This window comes from Pieris brassicae, chromosome 4 (assembly GCF_905147105.1).
Source record: "Pieris brassicae chromosome 4, ilPieBrab1.1, whole genome shotgun sequence".
NCBI lineage: Eukaryota > Metazoa > Arthropoda > Insecta > Lepidoptera > Pieridae > Pieris > Pieris brassicae.
The window spans coordinates 8,627,879-8,649,759 of record NC_059668.1 but is presented as its reverse complement, the minus strand read 5'-3'; the positions used below and the strand labels follow the sequence as shown (position 1 = coordinate 8,649,759).

General features: G+C 31.9%; 1 protein-coding gene across 1 annotated transcript in view; it reads right to left on the bottom strand.

The window, feature by feature from the left end:
• Positions 1-21,881, bottom strand: part of LOC123708213 — an 89,476-nt gene that overhangs the window by 29,471 nt on the left and 38,124 nt on the right. Inside the window, exon 3 of the mRNA XM_045658798.1 lies at positions 14,073-14,209. Coding sequence (XP_045514754.1) covers positions 14,073-14,209 — 137 coding nt within the window. The remainder of the gene's footprint in view (positions 1-14,072; positions 14,210-21,881) is intronic.

Here is a 21,881-nt window from a genome sequence, read left to right as displayed (position 1 = left end):
TACATGTTAGTGAATGAGTATGTGGATGGGTGTGAATATGTAAGTGATTGAGTCAGAGAGTGAATGTGTGTGTAAATACATATTAGGCCTCAGAAGCATTCGCAACAAAAAGAATTATGTACTATATTAAACAATATTTTCTATCATAATAACGGTTAATGATTGTTAAGTATTTTCAACACATGAAGGACATTGAGAGTTAACAGTTGTATTGACGGGTCTATCTATCATTCAATATCTAACTTGCTATGAGATTTATTACAATTATATAAAATACACTTTGAATTGACTTCATTTTGTCCGTTTGACATCTGTCTCGCTTCCACTTGAGTGAGCGATGAAAACATAATTGTATTTATGCGTACAAATAAATGTAACTAGAACAATTCAATTGTGATTTCCATTTACCTACTTCTCTATATCCATACAAAATATCTATCAAACAAATAAAATTAAAATTTTCTTTTGAAAAAGCAACCATTTCATCAGTATTTTATAATGACGTTGTCACGTTTAACTATGTCAGTAAACCGACTTTACAGACAACCGATTTTTATTTCTATTTTTATAGTTACTAACTTCTAATGCAATAGAGAACTTTCTATTTAAAACTTACTTTTACCATACACTGTAATTTTTTACTGATTGAATAACATGATTAATTACCATTATAAATTGAACCAGTGTACGATGAAATATTAGTCTTAGATGCATTATTAATGAGGGTGCAAAATGCTCGAAGTACTGCTAGCATTTGCGACCACTTTCCACACCGAGAGTGGTGGCCGAGTAATCCAGTCTCTCCAACATTTGCGTATTATATATAATTCGTACGGAGTCACAGAATTTTTCCTAACAATTATTAATCCTAGTTCAATATTACCGATCACTTAATTGAGAACAATAAATATATCTTACTATAGTACTACAATTATGATCGTATAACAAATAAAAACCCGAGGGAATTTAATTCTCTTAGAAGTATAAACCAATATTTATTTTTCCTTATATCAATCGCAGCTAGAGAAACAAAAATATTTGTACAAAACTATTTCATATTTACTTACGCGGAACAACTTCTGTATTACTCGGAACATTCAAGAAACGAATACAAAACGGGCAGTCATTTTGAACGGTTGTAAAGAAGTACAAATAAGATAATTTATTTTAGGATAAAAACGGAAATTAATTTAGACAATCATTTCTTCATACTAACATAGTCGCTAATGTGATGAAGTCGCGATGTGACTTGGCTTGATAATTAAAAATATACATTTGCATGCAGAAAATATACAGTTAATACTAAATCATAAAAAACGAAATTCGTACAAAATTATTGCAATGAGGACGACTGATTAGATTCGTTCTATTCGTTCTGTATACTTTTACTGGAGTTTATTGACGTAGCGAAGTAATTTTTCTCCAACCAATATTTTATGGTTTCTGTCTTAGTACCGACCTAATTGATTACTTGGTCAAGGGAGGCCTTATAAAGTATTTATGTGCATTGTCAACTGATGCATTTATTAGAAACTTAGAAATCGGATTCGGATAACCTCATTAAGGGAATAAATAAGTCTTCTTACATATATTTAACTAAAGTACTGATTATGATTATAAGTTAAAACAATATAGCGTGACCCATTTTTTGATTAAGGGTGTTTATATTTAATTGACGACATTTTAAATTGAAATATAAAATGATTCAGAAATCTTTGTGTTAAGTTTTAATAAAGGCAATTTTGAGCGCAGCATACCTTACTCAAGGTCATTAAATTTAAACCATTCAGGTACCCTATAGTCGATCTATATTCAGAATGCGACGTCTTAACAGTCAAACAACTATAATTATCAACCAACACCAAAAATGAATTTATGATGAAGCCATTGTAAGTACACGAACACATAGATTCTGTCCCATTATACAAACTAAAACAAGTCATATTCAAAAATTCCAATGTTACACAGGCCCCACGTTGTACAATAAGCTGGATAAAATTCGAAATATTTATACTCCTTACATCTATGAATGTAAAAACAAGCTCGTAGAATGGCTAAAAACTCAAAAATATAATGAAATTTAAAACTTGTTTGGATGTAAAATAAAAAAATTTGGCTATTTAAAAATTTTAACTGCAGTCTGTTATATTATTTAAAATTTAATTTAACTAGAAAATCATAACAATAAATATTAGGTTCCACACTTTCCTAAATAAAGACCAAATTCATATCTCGTATTCAAATTTCTTATCCACAAGACATAAAAATCTTTATCGAACCCTTACTACGGTCTAACCCATTGCAGCAACTTAAATAGATTCTACCCTCATTTAGTTTAATAAACATCTAATGACAAACAACTTAACCAAACGCTAGGTTTAAGATACAAGCTTGGCCAAGTTTAAACGCTAGTGGTGATAGAAGTATATTATGTGTAAGGAATGTTAATGTTAACCAAAATGAATATTGTATCTCAACGTTTCGGTGCTCAATTTTTATTTATTTTAATTAAATGTGAATAGTCAAAGAGGTCAGTAACAAAAATGAATCATAATAAACAAATATATTCGGGGCGCAATTGTGTAGTGTACCCTACACTTCAAAAAGTCGCGGTAAATTTTTACACATTTTGTTCTTAATATCTTACCGCTTAAGAATTTTAATATAATTTTTACGCCTTAAGGATCACTTACAAATTTACGGTTACAAGGCAGTTAAAGCATCAAAAGACTTCTTTGAACTAGATAGGTCGATATTTGTAGATAAAGATGAAGTAATAAAAAATAAATATATATACATTGACGTAAGCAGAAGCGATAATACGTTTTTCATTGAGTGGACAAGATTCGCTGAGAAAGTTGAAAAATTTCACCTTTCAGGTTTTGACCTAGGTTTTTCGTCTATTTGTGCCATATATAATAAGCTTATTTATTTTATTTTTTAATAATTATAATAATACGTTAAAATACGGTTCTACGTGGGCCCTTTTTTGAATCTATGATAGCAGTCTTGTTTTTTAACTTATAATTTCCAATTTTCGTCGAAAGAATATACAATCACTTTTACGTGTATAGGTTTTCGAGAATTTGATGTAATTTTCGGCTTCAACGGTCGCACTAATGGAGAGCTCGATTCGACTGCAATCGAAAGCCACTATTTTCACAATTCCGCTTGATATTTGAATTGGGAGCATAATAATGATACCTTGCATCATATATTTTTATGTTCTATCAATATTTGTAACAACAAAAATAGTCTTGCACACTTTTACCTAAATGACTTTTTCGTCTATTTCTGTCAAGTCGTATGTAGGTAATCATGAAAAAATACAACGCACAGATAATAAACTTTTGTAATTTTTTTATTACAAACTAATATCTACTAGACACACATACTGTGATATGATGGCCCTCTACTCTGAGGTCGTACAGCTATTGATTTATATCAATTAACACTTACTCGAACAGCGAATATAAATATCGGGAGAAAACCAAAATATCATTCAAAAACTGGAGAAGGCTGATCGAATTGTCAACAAAAAGAAACCATCTATCTGAGGCAAACATTGACGTATATTGATATAATAAAACATATACGCAGTTGTGCAACATCACAAGTGTTATACACATCATTGATTTTAAATTGTTTATTAGTGTTTTCTTAAAATGAGAGGAACAAACTAAGATAAACCTCAGAGCCAAAGCGTTCTGTATATGTTTCGATTCTATTTCGGTATCAGATTCATTCAAAGAGGCAAGTAACTGATCGGCTTTTTGTGCTTGACACTCTAGACTTTTTAGTTTTTACGGCATGCCAGTTTCCTTACGATGTTTTCCTTCACCGTACAAGCGAGTGTGAAATGCGTTCAGAGACAGAAAGTCCATTGGTACACAGCCAAGGCTAATACTCTAGGCCAACACTGCATTGCTTAAATTAGCAGACAATAATAGAACGCTAAACTATAATCAATACTCCTCAGTGTTCTACATATAACGTAACATAAACAAAAAGAAATCTGAAAATGCAATATCGAATACCCAATCGTTGTATCGGAAAAGCGGCTTATACCACAACATGCAACCAGTTAGAATCAGATTTCAGATGCATTATTAGCCTCTCGCTTACTTGAATTCAGGATAAACATTTGCCAAGGTACTAGTATTATTCGATAGTCAATTATGGAAATATAAAACTGGAGCATTATCCATTTTGTTTTAAAATAATATTTAAGCCCACTTTTTAATTCTTCATTCCGAAATACCGTCGACCAGTCAAGGATAGATAAACTAGAAGTTCACAGCACAGATCTTAAGAATCACGCAATTTCGATTTTGAATTTAAAACTGATTTACTGATGGCGAAAATGTTTGATTTGTAATACAATTCTACTACCGTTTCAAAATGTTAGAAGCGAATCTGTTTAGGCTTCTATAAAAGCCGTTACTGCTTTTCCAAGAATTGCGCTAAGCCCTTAACATAAATCAGAAACTTATTATGGGAAAGCAGTTTAAATGCAATTTCGTGCCAACTACCGTGGTTTGGCGACTTGTATTCATATTTCATGGTTTTTATATCGAGTTAAACGAGGTTAGTACTACAAATTACAGTTTGTTTTATATACTATTGTTATATTTTTAAAATTTGTACACTTAATTGTAAACATGAAATAGCATATAAGACAGAAATTTTGCGCGTTGCAACAGGAATGGAACTAATTTATACTCTTTGGGTGTGAAAGCGTAAAGCAACGGATGACAGACGAATTATGATGGGACACATTGATCATATCATGTCATATGTTGGACTAGAGATGCTGATAACCAATCAAGATTCAACGGAACGCGTTATCATCTCTATAATAATAATTGGTGAACGATGTCTCTGTAATTGTTTCGCCAATCCTACCATGTAGAATTGGGTGGAAGTAAGGAAATCAATGGAAGTGATAATGATATATTTGTTCATACTTCAATATTGGCAAAGACCATTGGTAACATTTAGATAATTTATTTTAACATTTTTTTGTTAACAAAGGCTATTGTAAAATTTGATTTCCCAATCAAGATTCGAGAATAGAGACGTACCTCATTCATTACTCACATGCACCCAAACACTCACCCATTCGCTCACATGCACCCATTTATTCACACACACACATTAATCGCGTAATGATTTTCGTTACAAAAATCGGAGATATTATTGTAAACAGTTAAAAAACCGCCAGTTGTTTTCCTTTTAATTTTATTATGTTTAATTTTTATATTGTAATGCAACGAAGTGTTAATAAATAAATAAAAAAAACAAAATAGTAATATAAACAAATATAGATTATACATTACGGAATTAACTATTAAGTTTAGTAGGTAACTGGGAACCGTTTCCAAATCTGTCTAAAGAATAAACACTTTTTTATTTTTATTTTATATTTTACCTTAAAATAAGTTCTGTGATGACATGATTCAAGATTGGATCCTTAAGTTGGACTGACGTTGCATTTCTCAATTTATCCATTAGTATTTAGAACAAGCCTCAAGTAAACATAGCAACGTTAGTCTTGTTAAATGGCCGAGCGTTTGTATAGCAATCTATGGTTGCAATACAACCTGAATATATCTATACTGTGGTGAAAACAGGTCAGACGCCTCGGCCGTACAGCGCAGTGACCGGAAATAATTTTTGTCTTCACGCGCCGATGGCATGCCATTTGGTAATGACTATTCAGCAGATTAATATGTCAATTTCCTTACACAGAAATATTTAGATAAATTATTAACCAACCACCAATGACAGACCTCCAATCAGAATAAAAAAACACGCGCGCTCTATGCATATTGACTATACTGCTATTTTAAAGATTATAAAATTAGATAATAACTTTTTATTTCGTATTCACGTTCACGGAGCTAAAAATTTATATATATATTTGATAGTAATTAAACCCTTTAAATTTAATATTAGATATCAGTTAGGTGAGGTTAGGGCTTGTCTAGGTGTGCCTCACGCACAATTATTATAAGATACTTTACATAAAACATTTCGCTAAAACAAACAAAACCAATTGCATCAATGAAAAACAAACCCGTTAAGAAATGGGCGGTATAATTATATGCAAATTAAAACGCGGAGTTCTTTTTACAAACGACTTTTGAAATTAAACGCGACGGTAATGAAGCATGAGTAACTAAAGCGTTACGGGCGTATTCATTTGACCGAGTTTACTTGATTTTTATGTTAGTAACATTAATTCTGAGTTCTTTTAACGAAAATACTTCTATTAAGCTTATGCTTAGCTGCCGTATAAGATATCTGTAATCATAGATTAACTAATCAATAGTATACAAAGAAGAACACTTCGTCTTAACGATGATGATGATTGAAAATATTGTGTTGGATTATCGATTCCTCGCGGTTATATTATCGCGCTATGACCAAGTTACTACACCACTGAATGACCCGATGGGCACAGCTAGTTAAAAAAAATATTTAAAGTACGCTGGTCTAGCCACATTCCCTGTAAATTTGTTAGAGTTATAAAAGAGGGACATTGGTTACGCTAAAACTTTGTGTGAAACGAATTGTTATTCGAAAATAATAAAAAATTGTGATATAAAAATTAATAATTTTAAAATTAGTAAAATTTAAAGATTATTAATTTTAACATTAATAATTTTAAAAAAATGTTCTTATAAAATAAAAAAGTAGATGTTATATCTTAGATCCAAAACTACTAATCCACCTTTTTTCGGCATAACTTACGTCAGGGGTGCATCAATTTTTGCTGACATTAACTAAATAATAAATCAATGGCGCTACAACCTTTTTAGGTCTTGGCCTTAGATTTATGTATCTGTTTCATGATCATTTGTTAATCTAATAGGCATGTAGGTGATCAGCCTTCTGTGCCTGTCGCACGCCATCCATTTTTTTGTCTCTACGGCAAGCCGGTTTCCTCACGATGTTTTCCTTCACCGTTCGAGCGAGAGTTAAATCAGCACATAGAAAGAAAATCTATTGGTGCACAGCCGGGGATCGAATTTACGACCTCAGGCATGAAAGTCGCACATTGAAGCCACTTGACCAACACAGCTCACATAAACTACCAGTGCAGTTATTATTGGAGGAACTCTGGATCTCTCATCGGAATAACTATTGGATTCAACATTGTCAGTCATTTAATATTCATCGTAAGTGAATCCTTTTACTTTCTTTCTATTTTTCTTAAACAGTATTACTTTTTTGAGAATATTTCGTGGTCAGCCAGCTAACTTTTTTAAAATTAATTATTCGAATAAATATGCCAATACCTTTCTAAAAGATATGGTGTTTCTTTAGGTACAAACAATATCTTCATAATTACTAACATAACTCGTAATGCGGAGGCCCCAAATACGTCTTTCAGTAATCAATCACAGTGACATTTTTTTCAATCAAAAATATAATATTAACGGAGGCTGTGTAATTCTTTTGGAAATATTTATCGTCTGTTTAGCGACTGTGATATGCATGATTTCACTTTTCATTTAAAAGGTTTTAAATTGACTCTCCAAGGATTTACAGCGGATATTGCTATCCACAGACTGTTTATATTAAACATATTCTGCTACGGCGTAGCATTCGCTACAATATAGCGTAGAGCGGCAGTTTAATCAAAAGAACACTCGTTAGCAGTAATCTGTATTTAAATTGTTTTAAAATTATAATTATTACTAAATAAATTGCATTGCATTTTAAAGTATGTTTTAAACTATAACTTAAAACGGAAGTATAGTTTTGTAACTATTACATTTTGTTACAATATTGAACAATAACCTAAGTATACCACAATGATACGATTCGTTTATAGTAATATATATGTCATATCAAATTCATATATATTCAATATATATGTCATGTCATATTCAAACTTAAATGTTAAATAAATGAAATTGGTTTAATTTAATCAGATATTATTAAGGCAGATATTCATAATAATAATAAATGGTCCGTTTAATTTCTGCACTTTTACTGCATACTTGGCTTAATCCAGTGAGCTTCCATCCTGCCCTTCAAGCGATTGACCAACCTGTGACGGCCCAAGCCGAGGTCCGAGTCTCACAGGAGACGCCCTTGCGCTAGCCGCGGGATGAACACCAATTCAGGCAGAGCTACGCTCGTGAAAACGGCCCGAGCAGAGCTGTAAAGGCTCTTAAGGCAAACAGCAAAAAGCGAGACTCCATTCCAAAAAAATAAATAATGATATACAGCTTATAGTTATATACACTTATAGTTTCCCTTAAAGTCCATTTTTTTTCTGTGTAACTTGCTATATTGCCCATTAATTAAGGCAGATAACATATGAATATATTGCATTGAAGAAAAAAGTATTTTCGCATTATAGTATATGTGAACTTGTAATAAAATCTCTTAGGCTATACTTTTTTTATAGAACAGGGGGCAAAGGGGCAGGGGGCTCACCTGGTGTTAAGTGATACCGGACACAAACATGTGTCTTCTTGGGGTTAAATTGGACTAAGTTTTCGACTTCAGACACAAGTTTGTTCCGGTACTCATCGACAACTGCCCGAGAAATACCTGCCCGGCCAGTGTAAAAAGTATCCCCAGTGCTGTAATTCAGATAGCAATGAATGTTGCTAAATTGCAACATATCACTGATATGCAGAAGAAACAGAATAGAACACAGCCTTGTGGGACCCCAGCGTTCACGGGTTTACTATTTGTTTCTGGCTAGGGAATGGATTATTAATTATGAGCTGTTACCACCAGGCAGGACCATCGAATCTAAACTGTACTGCGAACAAATGATGAGATTAAAGCAAGAAGTTAAGAGATAGCAGCCGGAATTAATCAATAGAAGGGGTGTGGTTTTTTATCATGATAACGCTAGACCTCACACATCTTTAGCCACTCAGCAAAAATTAAGAGAGCTTGGCTGGGAGGTGTTATTGCATCCGCCATATAGTCCTGACCTTTGACCTTCATATTTCCACCTGTTTCGGTCTCTTCAGAATTCTTTAGGTTAACATCACGAGAGGACTGCCAATTGTCACGGTATTTTGATCAGAAGCCCCAAAATTTATATAGCCATGAGATCATGTCCCTACCTACAAGATGGAAAAAAATTATCGAACAAAATGGTACCTAGATAATTTAGTTAAATGTAAATAAACTATATTAAAAAATGTTGTGAATTTTCTTAAAAAATGCGAAGAGACTTTTTCCCCAACCGCTTATAAACTCAGAATTATTATATTATTTACGTAAACATAGAGTCGTTTGACCACAATGGCTGTTTAATAAACTTTCATTTAAATCGAAAAGTAAATTTACCTAGAGCTGCAATGCGTCATGAGCTGTTATATATCAACAGTATATTAAAACTTGGCATTTAATTAGATTTCATATCACTTATACGTGACCTTAAACTAGTTATTTTAATTAACAAAAAATGGATTAAATTGGTTTTTATCGCAATAGTAGTTTAAAAATAAATCAAGTTCAAAATTAGACAACAATGAAATTCATAATAGCTATTTGTGACACATTTTGCCCAGAGACATATATTGATCGGACATTCCTAATATAGTGAGGCCGAGAACGAACCCTATTCAAATTCTCATTCCAGCCGTAAACCTTTCTCATTTGTTTTCTATAGACACGATAATTAGTTAACTGTCAAGTCTGTTTAAGAACACAATAAATTATGTGAACTGGTAAAAAAATATATTTTAGTCACTAATACTAAGTTATCTCACATTATTATTTAATTGTAAAGTATTTTTTTTTGCTACAGATATCCATATAAAGATTTTATGAATAACCGTAATTCATCCCTTATTTACAAAAGCTTTACGCTCCTTTAAATGTGTATATCAAAAATAAAAATTACACATAAAGTATTGTTCTCCACTAGTATGGGTAATCATGGGCTGCGGTAGAAGCCTTAAAGCTTTTCCCTGTAGTGCTTTTGCCTTCCTATTACTTTATATTAATACCAATTAATTTGCTTCGAAAAACTTGGATTTCCGCTGTGATAGTAAGAGACAGATCATGGAGAACCTCTACGGTCAAATAGATTATAGAAAAACGATTCAAAGATAGTAGATAGTATAGTTTTGAATATAGAACATCATATTAAAGACGCAGGGACTCCATTTTAAGTAGTTTATATAAGAATCAATTGATCTTAATAGAAAATTATTTCTAAAATTCATCAGCATTGTTAATGATAATAATTATAATCCTTTATTGGCATGCATATGGAAGATACGGAATTGCACATAAATATATATATAAAATATTCGCAAATTTTGATAGACACAATGGCAGATCATTTTATTTAAATACATTTATTTCTACCATCTGATTCATTTCTAGATATATGTGTGCCCTTTATTGGCAAAGGCCACACACAATAAGTGATACCTGTATCTTATATTCCATAATAAACGTATTTTTTTTTTATTGAAGTGAAACTTCTTTATCCATTGTAAAAAAAAATACCTTCACATTTTTCGGTTACGCGTCACATTATACCGTTACGGGTCACATATCCCCATGTTTTTCTTGTCCCTACCACGGTTGAGTCGAAGAGATTTATAACAAAAATATATAATAACAATAACAATGTTAGTAATAAATATAGTACAATTAATACAATTCTGAAATAATCTTAGTAGTAATAAGGTAAAATGAAATAATAGTATTATATGTATAATAAAAGCCTTTTATTGAACATTATCTAATTTAACTTTATTTCAACAATTTCTGTAAAGTTGCAGATAGATCGTCTTTCGAAAAATAAGGTCATAAGGAAGTTTCACTTCTTACGTGTGTACACTAGTATACGCACACATTTTATTTCTATCTCTCTCTCTCTGACATCTACCACTTGCTATTCTCCTAATCTGTTCTATGCAGCTTCTAAATTGTTTATTCTTTTTCTTTAACTTGAGCATCAGTTTAATACCAGTAATCTCCACCAAGAGGAGAGGAGCCCCTTTTCGGAGCACATGGCAAGAACAGAAACTTTATTATAAATGACTTAATTATTGTATAATGATTACTTTACATTATAACTTCGTCATCACATTATTAAACTACATAATTACATCACCAAATTAATATAAATCAATATTTGAATTAACAAGTTGCAATATAAAGTCACTAAAGCTGACAACAGTCCGGACCAGATCCAAGTTTGAACTATTCTTTATTTCGCACCTCTAATAAGATTTATACTTGAAAATGTTTTATTATTTATCGTCGTAGTGCTCAGGTGAAATTTAATAAAATTCTACCTTCAGTCTAGAGCAGATATTTAAATGAAATGAGATATAACTTTTCTCAATAACTGAGTTCGGAATATTTATGGTCGTCCTATAAGAAATTTATTCCTTTTTATGCAATATACTATTTCTGGTATCATAAATGAAAAACGAATTAGTGAAAATTCTTTTGTTTGAATTTTTTTAATATTTGTTTGAATTTGATCCTTCTTGAAAGATATTTTTTTTAATGTAATAGGAGGCTCACCTGATGTTAAGTGATACCGCCGCCCATGGACACTCACATTGCCAGAAGGCTCGCAATTGCGTTGCCTGCCTTTTAAAAATTGATACGCTCTTTTCTTGAAGGACTCTATGTGGAATTGGTTCAGATATACTTCAGTGGGCAGCTGGTTCCACATAGCGGCCTTGAAAATTGCTCAGTTGTGGAGCGACGGACGTCGAGATGATATGGATGGTATTATGTATTTTGCTTTGACGTCCGATAATGAAACTCGGCTGCAGGTATTAGACCGAACTACTCTTCTGAACACTCACCATGGTAAATGCCGTAGAAGATGCAGAGTGACCCAACATCGAAAATATTTGGAAATTTATGTTTATAAAAAAGTGGTGAAAGCCATAGGCACTATACATACTTGTCACCGATTTTCTAAATCTTATTAGCGTAAATATTTAAACATATATTTAATATAATACAAAAAAGAACTCTTTCAACTTACTTCTTAATTTTATAAAAGAGTGTTACACATTATATTAAGAAGAATATAAAATGTTTAGAAATTAAAAATTATTATTATTAAAGATTAGCAAAGACTTGAGAAAAATAGTTTAAAAATAATTAATTTCATAGATGCCATGTAATATATCGATGTTCCTCTTTACCTTATACAACTCAGATAAAACGACATGTATTGAAAAAAATTATTTATAATTTAATTTGGAAGTGAAAAATATTTTTTATGAAATTTAGGTTTAATGAAATATATCTTCAAAAAATCATATGTAGGTACTTATGGATATACCAGCACAATATTGTTTCAATATGTCAAGTGAGGTAATGGTTGCACTTTCCTTGTAACCCAAAAACGAGGCGTTTAAAAGGAGTTGCGGAGAGTTTCTTGCCAGTTCCATTGGGGGACTGATAGTAAATTAAAATTTAGCACTATTTGAAGTTATACTTCTTTTGGAGTGTTAGGGGAAAATTATGAGTGTAAATTTTTACGATGCGCGCGCACATCGTCGGCAAAAACCGAAAAACCGTAGTTAGCTATAGTCAACCTTTTATTTAGTGATATTTAAATAAACATTATCTAACTAGATAATGCGTTATAATAAAACTTTCAATGTATTAAATACCTTTTTTGTAACATTTTTAAAAATATTTTTATCTTGTTACGCTTCTAATGCGTGTACATAAACACACAGTTTTTTTAGTACATCCCCAACCAATATGATTAATACATTTTTGATATCAAAATAAGTATAATATAGAACAAAATCTTAGAATTTAGTGTTAAGGATCAGTTCTTTGTTAACGTTTTCATATAGAGCAGGTACTCATGATGAAAATCCGTACAATATAAATTTAAATTTATCTCTGCGTAGGCATTTGTGGTGTGTTACGGAATTCTGAGCTCAAACAAAACGAGACAAGGTTCAAAACTCTATCCGGGTAGCGCGACAGATCATTTTTCATATTCCATCGCGTGAAAGGGCACGTTTTTCCTTCATATTTCGTTGCTCGCTTTGACGATTTTTGTTTTCAACGTGAGGAATATTTTATTCAGTCGACCCATTCAGGACTTTTGATTTACCACATTTATTTACATGTATGGGGATTTTAGTTTTATACGGCAATTAGATGAATGTCTCGTTTTTATGATTTTTGTAATTGCTGCGTTTCTTCATCATCATAAACTTTTTGTACGTAGTAATGCAAGTTGTATTTTTGGTTTGGTACAATTGACTAAATAATTGTAAGTTTTATCGATATTTAAGAGCAGTGTTGGCCTAGTAGCTTTAGCGTGCGACTCTCATCCCTGAGGTTGTAGGTTGGATCACCGGCTGTGCTCCAATGGACTTTCTTTCTTTGAGCGAATTTAATATTAGCTCGAACGGTGAAGGAAAACATCGTGAGGAAACCGGCTTGCCTTAGCCTTTGTAGCCTTACCCAACAAAAGTGGACGGCGTGCGTCAGGCACAGACGGCTGATCATCTACTTGCCTATTCGATTAACAATTGATCATGAAACAGATACAGAAATCTGAGGGCCAGACCTAAAAAAATTTGTTATCGATATTTGCTTGATCCTTTTACTGTTAAATAGAACGCTTACTTATATGTAAGCGATAATAAGACAATAATAATGTTATATGTAATTATAAATTACTTATTAATATACGTTGTATTCCTAACTTACGCACTAACTGATGTGAGACTGATCTAAATTATCGTGATTCCTGTGCACTTTTTCTTTTTCATATTGTGTCCTCTTTAGTTTTTTTTGTTCCTATTTTAGTTTTGTCTAAATAACATCATGTACTTTTGCACTTATTGGTTGGCTTATCTAATTTAATTTATTTCCACACTTTTTTCACAGTGGTTGCCCGGAGGTGAACGCTCGAATGCCATAACACTGCTAGTTTCAATTAATTACTTTTTTAGTTTGGTTGTAATTTAAATCCCTTATAAAAAAGATTTCCCGATAGATATTTTAATACCTAAAAAGTTGAGTCTTGACGCTCAGGCATTTCTCTAAGAAAGATATTACGAATAAACACATACCTGTATAAGATCTCCATGTATACCTCCAGCAGCAGTGACAGTGATGAGGCAGACATAGGGCACCAGGTCCTGCCGCGGTCGGTGAAGCTCCAGTTCGTAGGTTCTGCCTATATCTCCATAATACGTCCGGTTGCACCCTGAATAGAAAACGTGACCTTAGGAAATATTGATTTAAAACCCGAAATTTTTGTGGATGCTTAGATCTTAAGGCATGCCAGTTTGCTCACAGTATGTAGCATTATTATTACTGGGGTTTAACTAGACAATTTTCAAGACTATCGATTCTTATAAACAGTGAGTACCGCCTTAGTGATTACAATAGTCAGTATTATAAAATATGGGGACATTGCTAGCTTTTTACTAACCACAATCATTCTAGCATCATACCTAACAGGAAGGATAAAACACTAACCGCAAAGACGATGTAAGGACACTAGAAATCCGCAAAGCGCATAAAACTTTCAAAGCTTTCTTCAAGGACTAAATTATGCAAGTTAAAACACCTTTGCTAACACACAGTGAATACAAAGTGGAATTCCCGAGTAATACTGTGAGGTTGATTGAATAAAAGTCCTCATGACGATCTATCGGGGTTCTAATAAAATACAACAGCGGAAAACGTTTTCATATCGTTTGATTTATATAAACAGAAGTGATGTGATAAGATGATCCAAATCGAAGTTAGGAAGCGTATTTTTTTATAAGGGCGTTGACACATTTTTTTAAAGGGGATTAATAATAATATATGTAATAAATTAATTGAAACATTAGTAATAAATTGTTATTACGAAATTGTTCTTGCAAAAATAATAAAATGATTAACGATAAGTAAGAAAATATTGTCAAACCTCTTTTAGTCAACTCAAACTCAAAATATATTTATTCATATAGGTGAACAAGTATACTTATGAACGTCATAAAGAAGTTAAATTAATTGAGTCACACAAATTGTTTGAACCAGAGCAAATCTATCCCAAGGGTTAGGATCATTTAAGATCATTCATTTAAACAATTTAAATAGCTAATAAATACTTATTTTCAAATTGTTACCACTTGTACGTTTTTTCAATGTTGTCCGGATATAAATTTATAAAATTAGTCTCTAATGCAAAATAAAAAATCCCTTCCAAAATTATTTTATTAACCTAGTATTTGAGCTAGTCTAGTTTGGTTGTAAAACCATTAGATAAAAATAATTCAACGAATTGACGCCATTAAAAAAAATTTTGAATGTGGAAATAATTTTGGCAAAAATTTGATTTTCAAGTGTTTCGTTACATATCCTAGAAATGACGAGAGCAATATTCAAGTTACCGCGAACAATCCCGGTCAGGGTTGGCACTCACCCACTTACATATAAACAAAGGATCGTTCTACATACACCAGAAAATACCTCGCATTTGTTAGCTCTCACACACATTCCACGTGAAGTATGTCTCCACTTTCGTCCAGGCTTGAATTTATACATATTTTCTGGGAAACTTGCTACTGTGAAAGAAAACGAGCAAGCAAGACGTATAATGTAATTTATATACTGAGCTACATAATGAAAAAGTATGGATTGGATATGATTGTTTTTTTAAAATACGCTACTTTTATACATGTTGGAGCAATGACATTAGTGTCGTGAGCTGTCAATGTCAAATGTCACAGAGGTTATATGAGTAAATTAACAACGTCAAAGTCAAATCAGTCCAGAACGATTATTTGACTCATTCAATTTACTAATATTACTAGATCTTTAAAGTAACGACTATTCGATGGTCATTAGTAAAAGTGATAGTGGTCATAGTGATTTCAGGGTTATTAGTATTATCAAACGTAATTTATCCAAACTGTAAATCTTCGAAAATTAAAGACAATCAACATTAATTATAAAACTATTTAATCTTCCTAGAATTTATAGATCAAGGATAAGGTGATAAAAATTTTAAAAGACAAATTGCTTTTATAGCGTAGGCGTATAAAGGTTTAATACCAATTGTAAATAACTTAACTTTGACATTATGTTAATTCGTATAAGACATTGTAAAAATTTATATGACATTTCCATGACTATTTACATACATGGCTGATTGTGCGGATATTTGTAGTTGATTGATCTTATTGTACCATGATCTTGGCCAATTAACTATTATTATTATTATAAAAAAATAATTTCGCACTCGTTCCTACAATTGTCGTTCGACGATGTACGAGTTCGGTCGCGGAACGAGTACTGAGGTCGCGCTTTCTAGACATTATTTAAGATCTGCAGTCATTCCTGGGAATCTTAATATCGGTGTTTATCCTTTATTTATAGTTTCATTCTAAATTCCAATCTAGAACTGACATCGTTATATTTCCCTAAAATAAACGTTTACGTTAGTTTATTAGTTACCGTTTTTGCCTTTATTGTGCTTGCATATTAATATAGACAAACTTGGCCTGAGGAAACTATTATGTAAGGATTATAACTACTATAATATGTAAGGATTATCTTTAACTCTCAATGTTATAAACAGGTTTAAACTATAAATTAATCAAATAAATTCTAAATTCAAATTATATCTTGTCAAAGTAATAGTAATAATATAAATCGTTGAATTCACCGCATTTAATTAAGTACAAAGCATTAAACCTTATATTTGTAGAAACAAGTTGCAATGCAGGCGAAAGTTGTACCCAAAGTTTCCGTCTACATGGAGCTTTCAAGTTGATTGCCCAAACAATAAATACGTGTCTTTGGAACATGTAATGCTTTTGAGGCATTACATGGTTGGAATTCTGACAATATTTATGTGAATTGTTTAAAGTATGCTAAGATTTTGTGGGGAATATTTTAATACAATGTTTTTATTAGAATACAAAAGCTAACGACGAAACTGTATTTATTTTGAAAAAACTACTCATTGAAAAAAAAGATACCTACGGCTATAAACACAAAATTACATTATTTAATCTTTTTATTCAGTCTTTTGCTCTCCATTATTGCTGGAAAATTTTCGAATGCTTCAAAACGTTATTCAAATAATTTTATTATTTTCTATCCACCAGATCGTCGCCCTGTATTAATATATTACTTAACATAGTTCACTATCTAGGAGCAACAGTAAACGTCAAGACGTAATTGTTTTTGTAGTTTAACGTTTTTATATGTTTTAGTATGCACGTTGAAATAATGAAGCTTTACTATAAGTTTGACAAAGAATATGATGAATCTTAGTTATGGGCTAAACATATTACTTTCATACTAATATTTTAACCTGGAACCTACAATCTTATGAGGCAAATGAACAGGGAAATGGAGAATATATTTTCCCGACATATTGCTCATATTTTTAATTTCTCCTTCAATTTCATATTTTTGTATTCAAAATGCAATTAACACCAAATAATCTGAAACGCAAATGCAAAGAATGCGGTTTTTATCCTAATGAAGCTTTTGTAACTGAAATAGCTGCTAATTAAGGTTGCGTACATTTACAGTGTAAAGTGCTTTGAGGTTTGTTTGTGAAAAGAACTATTGTTAGATGGAATATTAGTGGTTTTGATAGTTTTGTAATAAAATAGTGTCTTAACTGTGATGGCTCACGACAAAAGGATATCGATAATTTAAAGAACACATTTACTTTGCGTGTACTTGGGATACACATGAGTAAAATTCTATGTTAATTAAAGAACTGCACGATGCAAAATGTTAGAAATATATTAGTAACGTTTATACGCGGACATTATTTAGAAGAAAAGTTAGCGAGGATTTTAATGACAAATACTAAATATTACACAAAATGAAATAACCGATTCTTAGCATTGCCATTCTAAATTCAGCCTTATGGGAAGTAAAATTCTTAAAGTATATTGTCAGTTTATTAGATCTAATAATAAATGTATGGTACCTTTTAAAAATATAATAAAAAATATTTGCGCTTAATTTACTTATAACTGCTAACAAACGTCATGTTTAATGTTATTATAAATAATTACGATTTATACTTGTAAAAAGCTTTCCCTAAAATATATAATACCTACGGCTTGCACGGCTGAATATTTGTTTTTATTCTGGAAATAAATTGCAGCATTAGTGTGATTATTTTTTAAATCGATCCAGTAGTTATTGAGTATTCGTAACAAACAAACAAAAACACAAATCAGTCCTATATTATATTAGTACGTAAAATATAATGTATTTCTCCTTTTCTCTTTCTTATCGTCTCCATTATTATTGTGTAATTACAAATATTAATTGCAAGAATTTCGCGAAGCTCACTTTTGGTAATTCAATTTCCGTTTTGTTTGCGGCCAATTATTATTATTAATGCTCTCATTATATTAACGTATGCCAACTCACGAACCTAATTTAAATGTAAATAAAACGGAATTTAGCGGTGATTATCTCAGAAAGGTTATGTTAAACAATAAATATTTATATTTCATTAAGGGTAGTACATTGTAATTATGTTTTCTTTAAAGTTAAAACAACCTGAAGCTTTGAGTTGTTTTATTAACTGATGTTAAGTGCTGGTTATTTATGGACTTTTTTTTATGGGACTGCAGGCAAACGAGTAGGCGGGTCACTTAACTCGTTGACTGCCTATGGACACATGCAGCATCAGGAGGTTTGCAAATGCGTTTCCGACCGTTAAGGTTACCACTACCTTCTGCACCTGCTCTTCTTTTGTCGTTGTAACGGTTCAAAAATACCTGGAATGGGAGCTGGTTTCACGAAGTGGTAGTGCCCCGCAACAAGTGTCTTATAAAGCGCTCTGTCATTTAAAGGCATTCGTCAAGGAAAGGGTGAAATATTTTTTGTAATACACTAACATTTACCGTAAATTCGCCAAGACATTCACAGAGCAGCATTAGACAGGCTTCTAGCTGCCCACCAATGTATTTCCTAACCAATTTGACTAAGGGTCCTTCAAGAAAAGAGCGTACCAATTCTTAAAATGGCGTCAATACACTTGCCTCCTAATAACTATCCCCTTCCGGTGATCGATGATCGCTAAATCAGTACTCTGCCTTATTTCAAAATCTCATTTTAGTCGAGAAATATGCTCAAGAACTGATTTAATCCGTAGAATTCAAGACATGCGGTCTTATTTTTCATCTTTTGAAACATTAGTGTCTAATGCTTTCTGTTTCAGTGGCAAATCAATATGTTTAGTTAATCTGTCGTTGCTTAAAAACATTAGATGCAAACCTCGATACATCAAAGCGCAGAAGTATCGCAATGTATTCGCTGTTCAAAGCGAATCCACAATACGAACACTTTGAAAACCTGAAAGCTTTCTCTTTGATTGCAATGTATAACTGGCCAGTAGTCTTGAACATAACAACTAACCTAACGTATGTGTATCCCTCGATGTCACCCGCATTAATTTGGTCATAGTGAGTTCGCATATAGACTGTGGATGAAGGTAGGTGTGCAATTCCTCCAATCTAAAGAGAGGATGGATAACCAGTGGAACTAGTTGACTAGTTGAGCATCCTCTATTTTGAATGACAGGACACTGGGGTTGAGGATACTTTGTTAGTGCGCTTCAGAGAGTGATACCATCGCTTGGAGCCGTAGATTGTATGTATACTGACAGCGGTTTAGCCTTAGTCGCAGCTTAGTGTAAATGCCAATAGGGGTGTAGCAAGCTTCAGTTGAGGCTGGTATCCAACCAAGACTATTTAAAACAAAATGGTTTTTTAATCGTGTTTAGAATACCTAAGATGTCTTTAGATTTATACAGTAAGTAGACTTATGAAAGATAAGCGAACAGTAAATTTCCAAATTTATCCATTTCTAATACATAACATTAATCATGGTATATTTATTAAACGTTCGGATCTTCGATCCAGTGACACGGCATTTATCAAAATATTTTTAGAGTTATTGCATAACAATAATCATTGGGCGTGCACTTAACACAAAAATAAATAAAATCGATTGCCTGTGATTAAGATCAATACCGCGGTAATTTAGATCGCTATGAGAAGCACTATACATGTAGAATATATGTTTTTTAAGTGGGCGTAGGTGGCAGGCGCATCCAAGTCATTCAACTGCTCGTCTGCATATAAAAAAATCCCTATACGCAGTTAGTTTTAATTAGTACTGAGACGGTTTTCTCTTATTATATCTGTAATCGGAAATCGGAAGTTTATGATAAGTCAAATAAAGTCAAGACGTCTGTTAAGTATAAAATGTATAGAAAGTTGATTCAACATTTTGTGCTTTGCTTGTTGGATTGCGCGTAGATTCTTGGCGTGTTGAGTACTCTTCAGTTGATGCATTTCGGTCCTCGTGAAAAATTGTTGCTCTCATTTCTGATATCGTGTTTTTGTGCCACGGCCCTTCTATCAAGTGTTTTTGTACAATGGTTTTTTGTTTTGATTTGGGTTATATTTTTAGTTCTGGTTTATAGAAAGTTTTTAAAACTAGTTCTCAATACTGGTATATACAGTACTAATATAGTATATGTACTAATATAAGTATCTATAAATGACAAAATTATATAAAATATAATATGCACTTACGATAAACAACAATAGACGTTAAAATAAGCCTTTATTTCGGACATTCATTATCACATTTTTTTATTTTTGTAACCACTAATCAGCTTGCATCTCGACAAAGACCTCCTCCATATCACCATCTTGATCTGTTCTTTCATATTATGCACCATTCTTTGTCTATTTTTCCGTTTCTTCTGTTACCATGTCTATCACGTCCATGGCCATTTCAGGTTTTTACATTTTGTTTACGCATTTCTAAATTTAAAATTATCGATTCACTTAACTAAAAGACTTATTTTATTTAGTAGGACTCGGTTATAGCCCATATTTGACCGCCATAAGCATCATCAAGTAGTATCATCAGCAGTTGGCATGAACATAAGTTGTAAACTTTTCTTTTAAGTTTCATGGCGTCTGTCATTACCTCACAGACAAAAACCTTTTCACAATCGATGTTAATCTGTTCGAAATACGTGTTTCCACGTTTTTTTCAATCAAGTTGATTCTTACTTTGTAATAAAATATATTAAATCAAACAAACTGAACTAAATAGACAATCCTCAAATCGCATTAACCTTATTTTTAAACGAGGAGGGAAATTGCGGCCTGTCAAACATGAACTATTGTGTTTGACTTGGAGATAGTTGTTGCGTAAACAGTATTCTTAACGGAACAAAAGATTTATCTTTTTATGTACGTAATAATAGTCATATAATTAATGTAATTTTAAAAATACTGTTAAAATAGCAAATAACTGACCCGACGATCAATTGTAATTGAAGTAGAACTGACTTTGAATTGTATGGTAAGTTTCAAAATTTAGTCAATTTTTATTCATTATCTACATTCAACCATCTAATAATATCTTGTGTGTTATTCAATACGAACTAAAAATATCTACATCCTTGGCTAGTACATTATGTTGTTCAGCGGTACTCATTTTATAATCAGTATAATAATAGAAGTCCTGACCATTATAGAGATGAATAATAATATATATCACCTAAAGTTACATCAAAAACACAACATTCATATTAATATTATATTTTCACTTACATCCTACATTTCCAAGAAGTAATATAAAAGATTTACAAGCCAAACCAATATGCTGGAGGCTTTGAGCTTTATTAAAACGATCTATTTGAACTGTTGGCCAGTTCATGCGAAGTCATGGTACAAATTGACAATGCAGTCCAGCTGGTCATTGATTGGCTCGCAATAAAATATCATAGTATCACAGGACTTAATTAATATCATAATAACTATTCTATTTCATGAAATAATATATATATATATAAATAAAAGTATTTTAGTAATCTAGTA